Genomic DNA, 16,044 nt, shown 5'->3' with positions numbered 1-16,044 from the left:
CTTCATTCACAGAGCAATAAATTTTGCAATTAGGTATTACTTTTCAATTTCACAACGGCAGTTTATGTAAATCAATAATTTACATAATTTTCATAATATAAGTTATAGTTTATGTAATTATTTATATGTAAATTATATGTAATACATAATCATATAATATTATGTTATATAAAATAATTACATATAATTTTGTTTTATGTAACATTTATGTAATTATCAATATTATATAAGCTTTCGTAATATAAAATTTTATAAACTTATAACTATTCAACTGAATGCTTTAGATGTATATCCTTGGTTTTATAGTAATTTTAATAAATGTGACTTTACAGTTTTCCATGGTTCCACTTGTGCCTAATTGGTGTTATTTTGAAATACGCATCTTCATTATTTGCATTGGGAAATTTATAATGCAAATTTCTTATAGGAATTGTTGAGGAGTACCAGTTGCCTTATTATGACATGGTGCCTTCAGATCCCTCAATAGAGGAAATGAGAAAAGTTGTTTGTGACCAGAAGTTTCGACCAAGTATCCCAAACCAGTGGCAAAGCTGTGAAGTAAGACTATGTTCTTATGTGTATTTTTCCTGTCAGGGAGGATTTTCAGAGAACATGTCATTCTTTTCTTTTAATCTAGGCATCCAATTCATTCCATATATGTAGGTGTATGTCTTTGATTTTATTCCCTTTAGCTGTATGTATACATAATGCTGAGTTATGTGGCAGTAACAAACCCTAACATCCCAGTGACTTTACACAGTACTATTTTATTTCTTGCAATACAAAGCCCCCTAAAGGTGGGGACTATGTGCTGCTATCTCAACACATAGTTTTTAGGTGTCTATGTGAGGAGAAGAGAGAGTCACACACTGGCTCCTTAATGCTTTGGCTTGAAATGAATCATATTGTTTTCACTCTTCGTTCATAGACTAGAACAAGTCACGTGGTCTCATCTAACTACCAGGGCTGGGAACTGTGGGGAGAACAGGCATATTGGAGCATATTCAATATCTATGCCACACAGAGTATTACAATTTCAGCCATCCTTCTATTCTATAAATTATTCCTAATCCCAAACCCTGCTAAAGTTTTAGCTTATTCTCTCTCATCAGAAAAGCTTCCTTTTCTGGCAGGGATGTTTATTGTTTATGTCCTCACCCCAACAACACATGTAATAACTATCATATATAGTAGACACACAATAGATGGTTAGCAATGCTTGTTCTGCCTTACATGAAGATAGAGACTTTTTTAGCTCCCACAGGAAGAAAGGAGACAAGGTGGAGGGAAGACTGTAAACCATCTAATGAATTACAGAACTATTTTAATGCTTTAATCTCCACCATCCTAGTTATTACTGTGTATCTTCTGCCATATTTGAATGTAATTCTTGCAGTCTTTTTTAAGTTTTGTGTTTGTCCTAAAGATTATTTTATACAGTTGCTTTTTTTCCCCTCTCATCTTTTCCCCTCCTTCATGTTTCACTCAACTCTTTTCCTATTGAAGGCAAGATTTATAGCTTAGTATTTCTATTTTGTGTATCTAAATACAAGTAACCCCCATATAACACAGTTGTTAGGTTCCTAAAAAATGACGTGTTATGTGAATCTGTGTTATACAAAACAAAGAACTAGTACAAAAAAAGGGGTAGATTCCAAAAATTAAAAAAAAACATACTATTATATTTTTACAATTAAGAGAAATATCTTTATTGAAGCACTTTTCACCAAAACTATAACATATTAATATGTATTAAATAATGTTTTCTTCATCATCACTACTAAGCACCATTAATGGAGGGCATTTTCTTTTTGACAAGATATCTTTATCCTCTGAACTTAATACTCCACGAACAAAATGGATTTAAAATTCTAATAAATTTTGAAATTCTGCAGTCAAATCTGATACGACATCCATGCTCGAATGAAAAATTTCAAATGCCATATCTTTTGCTCTTAAAAGCTTTTATTACATTCCGTGTTATTCGGGGATTTTCTAATTTCAAATGAGATATATCTTTTGCTCTTAAAAGCTCTTATTACACTCCATGTTGTTTGGGGATTTCTCTAATTCTCAAACTGTGTTAGAGTGAAACCATGTTCTAGGATGCCATCTTATATGGGGGTTTCCTCTACTTAATTTAAAAGCAGAGTTTGAGGCATTTACAACCAAATTGAAATTAAATTACTTTTTTCTAATATTAATAATTTCATGCATGCAAAGGAATAAATGACATATGAAAAGTTTAAAGTACAATAATAAAATGAAAAGCAGTGAATTCCCTACCAAGTTTAAAAAATGAAACATTTCCAGTGCTTTGAATATCCCTTTCCCCTCTCAGATGTTACTGTCACAACTATTTATTATTGTCATGTTTTTCTTTAGAATTTTGCCATACATATTGAAAAATATATTGCTTGCTTTTGTGTATTTATAAAACTTATATTGAAACTCACTTTAGATATTCTTAATTTTTGTTATTTTGTCTTATATGTGTATACCTATAATCTGTTCATTTTCATACCTGTGTAGTATTCCATTTATGGACATAGCACACTTTCTTTTTCCACTGTACTGTTTATTGTCATATCTGTTATTTTTAATTTTTTAAAATAATGCTGCTATATATATACAAAATATGACTGTTTAAATTTAAAAATTTTATTATAGTAAAAGACATATTTCCATTAATCCCCCTCAAAACACTCCCCCTTGCTTTGAACACACTTATCCCATCATTCTTGCCACTTTCTGAAGCAGTTCTGGAAGTCCTTTTTCATGAGTGTCTTTAGTTGCTCTGTTGTGGCTGCTTCCATGTCCTGAAAGGTTTCAAAACGTTTACCTTTCATGGTCATTTTGACCCTGGGTCAGAGCCAGAAGTTGCATGGTGCCAGATCCAGTGAATAAGGTGGATGAGGACACACTGTAATGTTTTTGTTTGACAGAAATTGCCGTACCAGAAGCAATGTGTGACATGGAACATTTCCAATGTGATTACAAAATATAGTAAATGTTGCTGCCAAGTGCCATCCAATGGAAATGCAGGGATCTTCAATACGGGAAACGGTACATGGAACCTTAGTAACAGTGTGTGACAAGTTTCAACTTGTTTGGTGCAGTTAGCTGGGTGTGAACTACAGTTGAGAGAAGGTGTGTTTTAAAGTATGACATAAATTATCCCCCATTATGACAATGCTCTGTGTCACACATAACTTCCGCTATAGAGCAATTTCTGTCAAATAAAGACATTATGGTGTGTCCTCATCCACCTTTTTCACCGGATCTGCACCATGCGACTTCTGGCTCTTCCCCAAAGTCAAAATGATTCAGGACATGGAGGCAGCCACGACAGTGCAAGTAAAGACACTCATGAAAGAGGACTTCAAGCACTGCTTCAGAAAATGGTAAGAACGTTGAGAGAAATATGTTCAAAGCGAGGGAGAGAATTTTGAGGGGGATAATGGCAATGTGTCTTTTACTGTAATATTTTTTTTAAACATTCACTGTATTGTTGATCACACTTCGTATGAATATATTTATATTTTCTTTGTTCAACATTCATTCTTAGCTCTCAGAGCTTCCTTCTAAGATCATTTTCTGACTTCATGATGTGCATCCTTTAACTGTATTTTATTTAAATAGTTTTTTTTTAGTGAGCATTTAGTGCTTGTAAGTTCTTTCAGTGTTTGGGTGTCTGAAAATGTCTTTATTTTGCCCTCGATCTTGAACAAATAGCTTATCTAGGCATAAAAATTGAGGTTCACAGTTATTAAAGGCATTATTCCACTGTCTTCTGACTTCCATCATTGCTATTGAGAAGTCAACTTACTTTTGTTTCTACTAAAAAGTTAATTGATCTTTTTGTAACTACTAAAAATTTTATTTATATTTTCTTCCTATTTTAAAAACTTCTCTGTCTTTAGTATTCTGTAGTTTCTCTGTGATGCATTTGATGTACATGTCTCTTGATTAATCTTGCTTGGAACTTTTGGACTTTCCAATTCTAAGGATTTGTGAATTTTCTCAATTCTGGAAAATTCTGACCATAGCTCTTCAAATAACTTATCCTGTCATTTTCTCTATTGCCCATTTTTAGAGAACTCATTGGCTGCCTGTTAGACCTTTCATTTTACTTTGCTTCTTTCTTATTCTCCCCTATTTTCCATATTTGTGTTTTTATGTGGCATCTTTCACATTTATCTTCCAGTTGATTAATTCTGTCTTTAGATGTAGCAAATCTGCTATTTAACTTAACCATTTAGTTTTTTATTTTAATTATTGTATTTTTTATGTCAAGAAGTTTTATTGATACTTTTTCAAAATATACTTTTGTTTTTTACTTATAGTTTGAATTTCCTCTTTGCTTTTTAAAAATGTACTTTCTATATTTATTTTCTATTTTATATCATTTAGTTTAGTGTCTCATGTTTTGAAGGGTCTGTTTTTTTACTGTTTGTTGTTTCAATTGACTCAATACCCTTATGTGCTTGTGAATTTTCATTATGAGCTCAGGCTTTTAAGACTTGGGCTTGATTCTCTCTCTCTCTCTCTCTCTCTCTCTCTCTCTCTCTCTCTCTCTCTCTTTCTCGTTTCACCAAGAGCTAAGATTTAGATAATTTTCTTTGCAAAATTTCTTCTAAGGCTGATTCATCCTTACACTCAGACATCTTTGGTCTTTGCAAACATCTTGATCTGACACCTTTTGTGTGCTCCAGGCTGTGCTTCCTGTCTTTCACATGTGGTCCATCACTTCTGATATTCTGGATTGTGAGATCAGTAGATGCCACCAGAGCAGCCACTTGCTTTAGTGATTTCTTATATCTTTATGGATTCATTCATTCTCATTGTCTTCCCCTTTGAATATTTATTTTATACTGATTTTTTAATTCAGAACTTTTGATATTTATATTTACATCATTATTTTATTGTGACATAATTTATATATGGTAAAATGTACAAATCTTGGTATATACAATTTGATTAATTAAAAAAAATGTATGCATATATGTACTTACCATCCAGATCAATATATGGTGAAATTCCAACCCATCCCATTTCCCTTTTTGTCTTTCATGTCCCTTCTTAGAATATTTTAAATGATAGTCATTCTACCATATTCCCAGAAATTAATGGATTGAACTTTCAATTAAAAGTTAGACTCTGTAGGTAGATGTATTTTGACAAGATTTTCGAAGGGATTTGGCGCTAATCTCTTCCTCATATTGTTGTAAATTCACTATTTCTTCATCAGAATTTAGCATCAATTCCTTGCTTTGTGGTTTTGCTTCTCTTGTACTGTGTTTTGTGTGAGTAAAGTCTTTGATATTTTTCTCTCTTAAAGGCACTCCGGGTCATGGGGAGAATAATGCGGGAGTGTTGGTATGCAAATGGGGCTGCCCGCCTAACCGCCCTTCGTATTAAGAAGACTATTTCTCAACTTTGTGTTAAAGAAGACTGCAAAGCCTGATGATGATAATCATGTTGAAAAGAAATCTCTCACAGCTTTGTTTCTCATTTTCCCTCTTTATGTGAATGTTTTTGCCTTTTTTTTGTTGTTGTTGTTCTACCTCAAAAATAATGCAGTACAGTATTTAAGTGCCCAAAGGCAGCATGAAAAAAAATAACTCTAAAATTAAGCATGGGCAGGAGTTGGCTTCATCCAATTTTCATGCTGTCTTTAATTTTATTTTGAAAGGCAACACATCAACTCATCTATTTAATAAAAAAGATATTGCAAAAGTGTAAAATAAGCTATATAAAAATTTAAAAAGTCACTAAAGTTTTATTTTACTTGAATCAAGAGCACATGAATGAATGGGGAAAAGTGTGTTGGAAGGTGAAATGAAAACATATTCATTAAAAATGTGAACTAGAGTATGTTATAGCTAAACACACCTTTAGATGATGCAATCTATGGTATTCTCTATTTTTTTCATTAGACAGGACCTTTTAAAAAGTTAAATATTGCTCCAAACTTTAGTATATAAGACATGTAAAAGTAGAGCTGCTCTGTTGATGGAAGTGAGAGTCCCATTTACTTGGTCCCCCGCCACTCTCCCCTACTCTTCATAATCCATCACCATTGCAGCATCTGAGGCCAACAGTTTGAAAGCCACTAAAATAGTTACTTCCTCTCATTTACAAATGGGATACCTGATATCTTGAGTCACTGAGCAGTGTCCCAAAGTCACACTGCTAGTGGTAGAGCTGCCTCTCTGTCCACGTCTTGTGACGATCCACCCTGTGGGGTTAGCAAGCGTCCTACTGCCATTTAATTCCTATAGTACTTTTCTCCCTGTGTAGAAATAATATCTTTTATGATGATATTTGTGGTTTAGTAAAACAGAAGACAAATTGAGTTGTTTCTGCAGAATCATAATGGACCTGCATGAACTCTTAGGACAATATTCATTGATGTTTTTCTTATAGAAACTTCATATTCACTTATTTAGATATGTATTAATGATTTCTGAATACTTTCAGAGATTAATCAAGCATAAAGATCCCTTGTCAGAAGTAGTCTTTAAGATGCACTTTAGAGATCCCTGCTACTTTTCTATATACACCATTAGAAAGAAAAGAACAGAAAAGGAAGAGGAAACTAGGAGATATGTTCTTAAAAAATTAAGAAAACACTTAAATGAAGTATAACAACCAAATTCTATACAGGGTATCAGTAATTGTAAACAGATATTTCCCTAACCTTCCAAAATGAACGAGTGGGTGTGGAAGAAGAAGGCTCATGATAATTTTGTCTGTACTTCCCGTGGAGACAGAAATGATGAATTCTGAATAATACATGGAACATTAAATATTTCCTTCAACTCTATAATTCTGCTTTGATGAAGGAGTTTAACATGGAGTCTTTTATTGCTCTAAAATACTGTTTCCTAAACTCTGTCCCTTAGAACACTCTTCTGAGATGGTCCAAGACCAAAAGTGTTCTTTGGTAGATTCTGAGAAAGTGATACTGCACATTAGTGTGTCATGTTTTTTGAGGAGTCTAGCAGTAAAGAAATGTTACATGAACTTTATAATAATGTCACATTTCATATGTATAGATATGGATGGACCACAGACATTATACTGAAGCAATTTTAATGTATTACAGCACAACTTGGCATATGCATTGAAGTTTTAAATAAATTTCTTCCCCCTGCCCCCCAAAAAATGTTACATGAATTTCTTTAGGTTGAATTTCCCAAATTATTTGAACATGGAACCCTTTTATTAAGAACAGGGGAAACCTTTTACTATCCCACATTTTAGGTTCTGCAATATGCAACTTAGGTAACAGTGTTCTGAAGTGTATACCTATATATTTTCATGTAGAGCTCAATTAGTACTTATACTTCATTTTTGCTGTGGAGTTATGTTACTGAACCCATCTTCATTTGACTAGAATGAGATGTCAAAGGCAAAAGTACGACAACTGTGGTTTGTATATAAATTTTAGTCTCATTCATGAAGTTATCCATTCATTAAATAATATGGGTCATCCCATATATTCCTTGCCACAATATTGGGCCCAATAGGGAAATTAAAAGATGGATAGGCTCTGTCCTCAGGGATTTTAAGGTCTAATTTGGGAATAGGAACAGGGATGTGGGTGTGTGGGGGAAAAGAATAAATTGACAAATAATACAAAGTAGGATTTTTGCATTGCATATGACAGTGGGTCTCAAAAATTACTTTCAATTTGCAACACATTTAGAAAGTATTTTTATTTGGCTATTCCAGATAATCTAAATTATATAGTCAGTTTTAAAAAGTGTGTATGGGAAGGATTTTAAAAAGAGTTTATGAAGGAGCTAATCTTGCTTGTGCTTATTACCTTGATTTCTCAAAGATTGTTTCTGTATTTATGAGAATAAAATTATTTATCTACTATGGTTGTACTATAGTTTCAAATAAACAAGAATAATATTTCCTGTTTTATTCACTTATTGTGGGTGAATATATTTATTTAATTTTTAAGAGAGAATGTTTTAACATCATTTTCCTTGTCGTTATGTTTTATAATTTAGAATATAACCAAATATAATTTTATATTTTTATTGGTTCAATTTTCACTCTAGAGAAATATGTACATTTGGAGATATTTTTCTTGTTTTGTGTTGGTTAACTATAATTCCTAACTGAATAGTCTTATATTTCAATTACCAAGTACATTTTTTAAGAAAGAGAGTAGTTTAACAAAAATGATTACAAAAAGTTAAAAGATCTAATTTTTCCTCAACAATCAACATGATCATAAAAAGTAAATGCTCACTTACAAAAATAGGATAACGTTTAAAGCATTAAGGCAAATTTACTGTATATACCTATGCTGTTTAACTTCAGATTATTTGTTTTTGATTGAGTCTTGTGTAATATTTCTTTTGAATTGGTTGAAAATAAGAAATACTTTTCTTAGGCTCAAAGTGTCAGTGTTCTTTGCTTCTCTCAAATACTTTGGCTTTGGATATAATATAAAGCTTGGGAAAATGCTATTTAAGAAATATCAGTACTGTATAAAGTAGTGATGGAGCACGTATATTCAGCTCACTTCCTTAAAATAAGGGAAACATTATTTGTTGTCAATATTTCAGCATGAACTGTTGCCTTGTAAGCTATGTGTTTAAATGTGTAATTGGTAGATTATGTTGTGTGCGTTCTCCTATGCCTAAAATATTTGCCATGTTACATCTAGAGTTCTTAATTTATGTTCTGACTTGAAAGTTAAGTGAAACATGACTGTGTTGTGCACTATTTTAGGCGTAGCACTTGCTTTCATCTTTACACTTTCAATTAACTTTGCATTTTAAATTTCCATGATTGTATGAAAATAGTAACTTGACTGCATTGGCTGAAGATGTCAAAATCAGCTTTTATTTGAAAATGAATATCTACAATAGATTCATTAGGTTACAAGTTCCATAATAATTTATTATATTTAATACTTCTACTTTATTAGAATTATTAAACACAACAAAAGTGAACTACTTCTACGATGCTGGAAAGTTGCCACCATGTGACTTATTGGGCAGAGAAATCTCAGGGCTATCTTAGAGTTTACGCAAGAACCAGGGTGCCTACTAGCAGATCATCTGAAAGCAGGGAGCCCAGGTTTGCCATTATACAAAGTTCAATGCAAAATTGTGTGGCAGGGAATAGTTTTTGATTCATTATTTAAAATAAATATGGAAATGTATTTAGTTTAAATACATTTATTTAAAAGATGGACATTTTATTTCCCATTAAGAAATTAAGAAAGTAGCAGTAGCAAATCAGTACAGCTGATGGCAGTTGATGTCTTCAATAATCTTTCCTTTAAGTAAATTTACAAATACAGCATTTTAAGTTACTTGGAAATGTTTGAGAACTAGTATGTTCAAAGGATGTCATTGGTGTTTTTTAAAGATATTCTAAATATCTTTTCTTTTGTGAAACATACTACTTCTATGTTTGACAATGCTTTGTATTAATTAGCTCCCTCCATAAACTAATATCTACGTAGACTTTATGCAACATTTAATGAAGACAGTAATTCTTTGGCTCCTGAGGGTTTCTTCTAAATAGAAAGACATGTTAGTTGGGTTATAAAATTTTTTAAAAAAGTGTTAATATTAAGTAGAATTTCTATAATATAGGCAGTTTTTCAAAACATTTCAATACAAATTTGCAGATATTTGACATTCTTTTTCCCTCTAGCTTTTCTTTTAGTTTTCATTATTTTTTTCACCTCCTTTTCTCTCACTGTCTTCCAAAATTATCTTTTGTCCCTAATTTAAAAAAACAAAACAAAAAAAACCAAAAAACAACAACTCACAATTGTTTAACTTAACTATTCTAGTACCTAGCCTTCTGATGAAAGGGCATCCCTTGGTAGTCTAAATTATTTCAGATGTGTCACAGACAAAATCCAAAACCAGAATTTGGGAATTGTAAAGGATGTAAGAGATTTTATAATTCAATTCTCATACTTTATAGATAAAGAAACTAAGGATCAGAGATTAAATATTAGGTAGTTATTGGCAGAATGGACATGAGAACCCAATGGGGACACCCACCATGGTGCCCTATCATATCCAACATTTACTAATTAAAAAACAATTAGCATGCATCTAAACCTACCTTGAATGTACACTACATAATGTGCCATTTAATGATGATGATGTTCAAATCCCACTCTTTTTATTTCTGCTATAGTCATTTGCTCACTCATGGTGAGGTCAGTGAGAAAAAAACTAAAATAGGCTAAGGAAGAGCTTTAAATAGCTAGATGGGCAACCACTGGAGTGCTGAATAAAATTAGAAATTGTGAGAACATGGAATTTCTTAGTGCAAGTAATGCTAAGAGATGCTTCATAACTCTTTTTCCCTCCTTTGTGTAAGGATTGTTTTTTCTCTTTATGCGTTGGAATGGGAGTGAAAGATGAAATGGTAGTTGACTCTGGGACCATACCTAGTGTCTTACTTCTTTCTTTTCTTAGCTTCTCTTTAGTTTATCTTTGGCATTCATTTTTTTCGTACACTAAAATAAATCCTTTCTGGATTTCATCAATTGTAATCACTATGTAATTCCTCTTCTTCTTGTGTTCTGGCCCCTGTCATATTGCCACACACTGAACTTAATAAGATTTTAATTTGCCAGGCCCATATATGAGAGGTTTCATCTCATGCCCTTTTCAGTAATTTTTCATTTGACACAATAATGAGGGTGTTTGTTAATAGCAAAGAAGACTTTCTTTTAAATTTTAAAAAGACTAACAGTCTAGTTATAGTATTCTAGCTTCCAGCTAACATGAGGAATGTCTACGTTTACCTTAATGCTAAATTCCGCTTAAGAGATGGTGACTTGTACAAAGAATGTGAAGCATATGTCCCATAATGTGATTACTACATTTATTTCTGCTATGTGTCATACTATTGCTTTGTTTTTCTGTGGCAATCTTTTAAAATTAAGCCATTGTGCCATATGATTTGAATATAATATTATGGTGAAATTCGGGAATAATCCACATTTTAATATCCCTCTATTAAAAACTGCCAGGATCCTTCTTAATTCAGTTGCAGATTTAGTAAATGTAGGAGACTATGAGCTCTATCTCATCCTAGATTTTAATATTTTCAGATATGACTACATTTCCTTATTATTGATAGTGTTATACTACAAGAAGATTTTCTCTTCAGATCTAACAATTTTAACTGTGAGCTATTTACCCTGGGCTACATGAACCTGAATGTTAGCATAGCCATTAAGAGTCTGAATGTATTATGAAATTAGTCTTCTACTGAGTGTCACCAGATCCAGCTGGGCATGTGTGTTCTGCACAAATACTCTCAGCTGAGGGGCAGGTAGGGGCTGAAATCCAACATGCAATTGGCTTCTCAACTCAGAAATACTTTTATATTTTACAGAAAAGCACTTTATGTGCTTTCATATCTTCAGAAAAGGGCCCGGCCTGTATGTCTTCAAAAAGTGAGAATTAAAATTTCAAAATGATTCTTGACATCTGTAAATTGAATAGACAACTTAGAAAAACAAATATGTTAGCTTTTCATCTTAGCGTTCCCAAGAGAGCAAAAGGTATTATATGTTGATCCTGTTGATTAAAATTTTCAACTAAGACAGTTTGCACCAAGATACATGGACCCTAATTTTGATATCTCAATTGAGGTTTCATTCCATTTGCAAACATATTCATTGACTTTGCCCGTAAAGAGGCAAATACATACTTAAGTTCTAACTAATGCACATATAGAAAGAGATTTCCAATGTCTCCATTTCCTCAAATTGGCTAAATGCAAGTAATTAACTATTTTAAAAAATCCAACTCTTTTTCTCTCTTTAAGTAAGGGTATTGAGCCAAAATATTAAAGTCTAGTTCATTTCCACAATGACTAGTGTCAAGCTCTTATATTCTTCTGATCCTAGACTGGAGCAAATTATTCAAATTTAATCTGTGTTTCAGGTTTTAAAATGTCCTAAAAACAGAAAATTAGATTCAGATCTCAAAAAAAGGAATTTTGGATTGACTTTCAAAGTACTAATACTAATTATACTTTTCTTTTGGTAGTGTGACTTTTCTTATACCTAAGAACATATTACAAATGTCAAAACCATTGCATTTTGACATTGCAAAACATGCCTTGAACTCTTGAACTACTGTGAAAGAATCACTATAGTAAAGACTTATTGTAAGCTAGCTGATATTCTTAAGTATGTAAAAAGGAGTTACATTTCAACAGACAGGCCCAAATGAATGTATATAAGGATATAAAGAGAAAAATTATGTTTTAAAATGAGAATTGGGCAATAAATTGTATAAAAAATATGCAGATGGCAATTTCAGTAGTTGCAATTTAATGGTTGAAGCTGGAGGATTCTGAATTCCAAAAAGAAATGAATGATATTCAGATATTTCATTAATTTCTAGTCTGTGGAAATATGAATTTTATACTTATACATATATATATATTTATTTTGTTTAGAAATAATAGTATTTTAAAGTTAGTAAGAACTCAGTGATAGCCTTCATACCAAAATGTTTAACTTTACCAACAGCAAGTTATAAAAGTATTTATTTTAAAGCTTTTATAATATAGGATAACTTTCAGCTGCCTCCAGATGTAAATACTTATCTGCCTAAATGTTATATTTTTATGTATGCATTTTCTGAAAATGTATTGTTTTGTAAAGTGGCAAATATAATAAATTAAGCACTCCTTGCACTCGTTTCTGTGATGCATATAGAGTTCTATTTTAAATAAAAAGAAAATGTGTTATATTTTGGTTTCTATACAATTATATTCTATTACTTTAAAATTTATATTTGTATGCACTATATGGAAGGGGTTTTGGACATTTAAATGCTGGCTTTAGTGGGTACTGGAATTTTGCTTCTCTCCTTCCTGAAAGAGACATTTGCTTCTTCAGCCATTTCCCTACACAACACGTAGGACAGGAGTCTTAGATTTTTTTTCCTGCAGAGTAACCGTTCTTTGCACTTATTTAAGCATTTATTCAAAGACCACTGGGTTGGCTTGCTCTCAAGCCTAAACTAGCTTCTTTCACGCTTAAATTCCTAACCACTAATGTGATCCACAAGCACCCTCGCGGCATATAGAACCTGATGACCTCTCTGCCTTCATTTCCGGTATCCCCCACCTCCAGCTCCAATTGTCCTTCAGACTCCTGCTTCTTGCTGGCATCGACCTTGCCAAACATTTGCTCTATTCCTGGAATGTTCTTCCTTTGGGTATTTATATGGTTTAGGTCTTTGATAGAATACCATAACGCCAAATGGACCTTCCTGCCACCCTTTCTAGAGCAGCACCCTTTGTCATTTACTATCCATTTAGCCTGTTTTATTTTTCTTTATAGCATTCTGATTAACTGGCATTGTACCATATATCGTATAGGACACAGTATCACAGTGACTAAATCCTTGAGCACTAGAATTACTGATAATTTTACTTAAGTTTGAAGATATAGTTTTAAAACATTAGGCGTGACACATTCTTTTGCACAATGAAAGATTCTCTGTGGAACTCATACCCTCCACCCTCCCCTCTAAAAGGTAGTAAACCTTAAGGGATAGTTGTAAAGCCAATCAAGACTAGTTTAGCCAAATTCATAGTGGCTGTTCCACAATGACATAAGAAAAATAGGTTGTGTCATTTATATTTCAAACCCTACAATGATGATTTTTTCCCTAGGACTTAGCATAACAGAGGCTGAAGACTGTGGGGGTTGTACTTTTGGTATGGGTTAAGTTCTTTTACTTTTTCTTTTTTTTTTTTTTTTTTTTGATTTGGGGGACAGTTTTGTTAGTTTGTTCTCATTATCTTGCACCAAGTGGGTACTAAACAGGTTCACAAACCAAGTATTCTTGCCCATCAATCATGAAGTCAGGTTCTCATCTGGCTTCATCATTAGCTTTGTGGGGACAGAGCCAGGGGTGCAGTTTCCAGGCTCTCGGCCTCACGTGGAAAGGTGCTGGCTTAGGAAGTAAATGGCCATCAACTGTGATTGCATGGCCATCAGCTGCAGCTAGTTGGCCATCAGCTGTAACCAGTGAGCCATTGGCCACTAATATAACTGCTGTGGCTATGTTAGCAAAAAAATGGGGGGCTAGCAAGAAGATGGTTGTTGAGCCTGCAAGCGGCGCAGTAAGTATTGCGAACAGTGTGGCTCCTGGTTTCTGCATCTCCAACCCAGCCACCAGCGAGAATAAAGTGGTATGACTCCCCTACCTATGGCTCCATGGGTGTTCCTTTTTGGATTCACCATGTCCTGCGTTCTTATGTGGGGAGTGGGACCGGAGACCCCGCCTGACACCCTGCATGACAAATGGCGCAGCGAGCAGGGTCTCTCACATGACTCCCCACACAACAGCTTCTTCTTGGAGTTGTAGAAAAAGGCAAAATACTTATTTTACGTCAATCTAGATTGTAAAAACTATGCATGAAATAAATGCTGTAGTTTCGGCAACACTAGTAGTAGTGTTTTTTGTTTTTTTTCCCCAAATGTAATTTTGTAATAACTTTTCAGCATTTTGATTTTTTAACACTAATGTGTGCAAAAGTTAGTGAACATTCCCATTGATCACACAATTTATCTAAGGAGTGAACTTGAAATTGAATAATTGCTTTTCCCCTCCTTAGGATAGATTCCTAGAGATTGGGGGAAATCACAAAATTCGGGCTGCTTTATGGAATGTTCTAAAGTGAAAATTTTAAGAAATGTTGATTGACCTTTGGAGGAAATATACACATGTATGGTTAAGGATAGTTATTAAAACATTGAATGCTTTCTTAAATCTATTTAATGAGAAATATTTTCTATAGCGAGGTTTTTGGTTTTCTTCTCGGTTAATGCTATATTTACAAAAAATGTAATTACAATCACTTCTATAATTAAAATAGGTTAAAAAAAATCTTTTCCCCTTAAATATTAGCCAACAAATCTTTATCAAACATTGTTGCTAAGTGCATTGTGTACCAGTCATTGCAGGTGCTAAGAAAACAGTAGCCTCCTGCATTTATTTAAGAAGATAATCTATTTAGGAAGACAACATGCACAGGAATAGCTGTCTAACCTTAGAAGCGAGACATGTCATAAGGAAAAATTATTAAGGCTGAGTAGGAGTACAGATATTAAGTGATAACAAAGACATAGAAATGGGGTATGAGTTGTTGGAAAATTCAAGAAAACTAATGAGTTGATGCTGTAGAATGGGAAAGATTTGTATAAATGTTATAGACAGAGAAGAAGCCCATAGTAGGAAAAAGGTCTGTAACAAAGGTCTGTAACAATGCTCTTGGCAGTGAGTAACCTACAGTACTAGAATGGAAGGTTTTTATGAGATCCAGATTACAACATGTAATTTTGATCTGCCTTTGAGGGAGACTGAAGATTTTAAAGCAGCAATGATGTGAATTTGGTATTTAATAAAGGCAGTAAAAAAGTAACCTTCTTAGGAGATTTATCAAAGACACCTGAAGATTCCACCATTACCTTTCTTTCCTAATTGGTGAATATTTAGAGATAGCAGACAGGTGAAGAATTTCAAGATGAGCTATACAATTGGCATGATTCGGTGTCTTTATATGGTGCTTTTCTCCCTTTATCATGCTGTTCAAAAGCAAAGCAAATATATTCACGAGAAAGAGAAAAAAATAAGTCAAAGATTATTAAAGATATGGCCCAGGGATTTTTAAAACACACACATGCACAGAGAAAAAAATCATTTAATAAAGGTCTACCTTGTAATTTCATCGCCACATGAAGAAATTTCCAGGTGACCCTCAACTGTGTACAATAAATTTCAAATATAATCAAATTCGGTTTAGAAATACTAATGGTGATTTCATAAAAGAACTCTTGCTTCAGCAACTTAGGAAATTACACTTGATTTTCTTTTGAGTGTTACTCAGTTGTGCTTGAAATTGTTCATTTGAACTCTTCTAAACAAGAAGCAGGTGGTTAAATGTGGGCGCAGTTTAACATTTACAGAAAACATTCCAAACACAATGTACTTTTGCCCTTTGAATGTC

General features: G+C 33.1%; 1 protein-coding gene across 2 annotated transcripts in view; it reads left to right on the top strand.

Annotated features, from left to right (window-relative positions):
* The window catches only part of ACVR1C (activin A receptor type 1C), a 74,484-nt gene extending 67,894 nt beyond the window's left edge, over positions 1 to 6,590 (top strand). Inside the window, exons 8-9 of one of the 2 annotated variants that reach the window (XM_019727183.3) lie at positions 428 to 558; positions 5,342 to 6,590. In XM_019727183.3, the coding sequence (XP_019582742.2) occupies positions 428 to 558; positions 5,342 to 5,467 (257 nt within the window). In that variant the 3' untranslated portion in view covers positions 5,468 to 6,590. The remainder of the gene's footprint in view (positions 1 to 427; positions 559 to 5,341) is intronic. The other variant, XM_074336648.2, reaches the window with a different exon arrangement.
* Positions 6,591 to 16,044: the final 9,454 nt, after the last annotated feature.

Source organism: Rhinolophus sinicus, chromosome 17 (assembly GCF_057876585.1).
Source record: "Rhinolophus sinicus isolate RSI-liver-muscle chromosome 17, RSI-T2T, whole genome shotgun sequence".
In the NCBI taxonomy this organism is placed as follows: domain Eukaryota; kingdom Metazoa; phylum Chordata; class Mammalia; order Chiroptera; family Rhinolophidae; genus Rhinolophus; species Rhinolophus sinicus.
The sequence above is the reverse complement of the archived record's forward strand: the minus strand, read 5'-3'. Positions and strand labels throughout refer to the sequence as shown.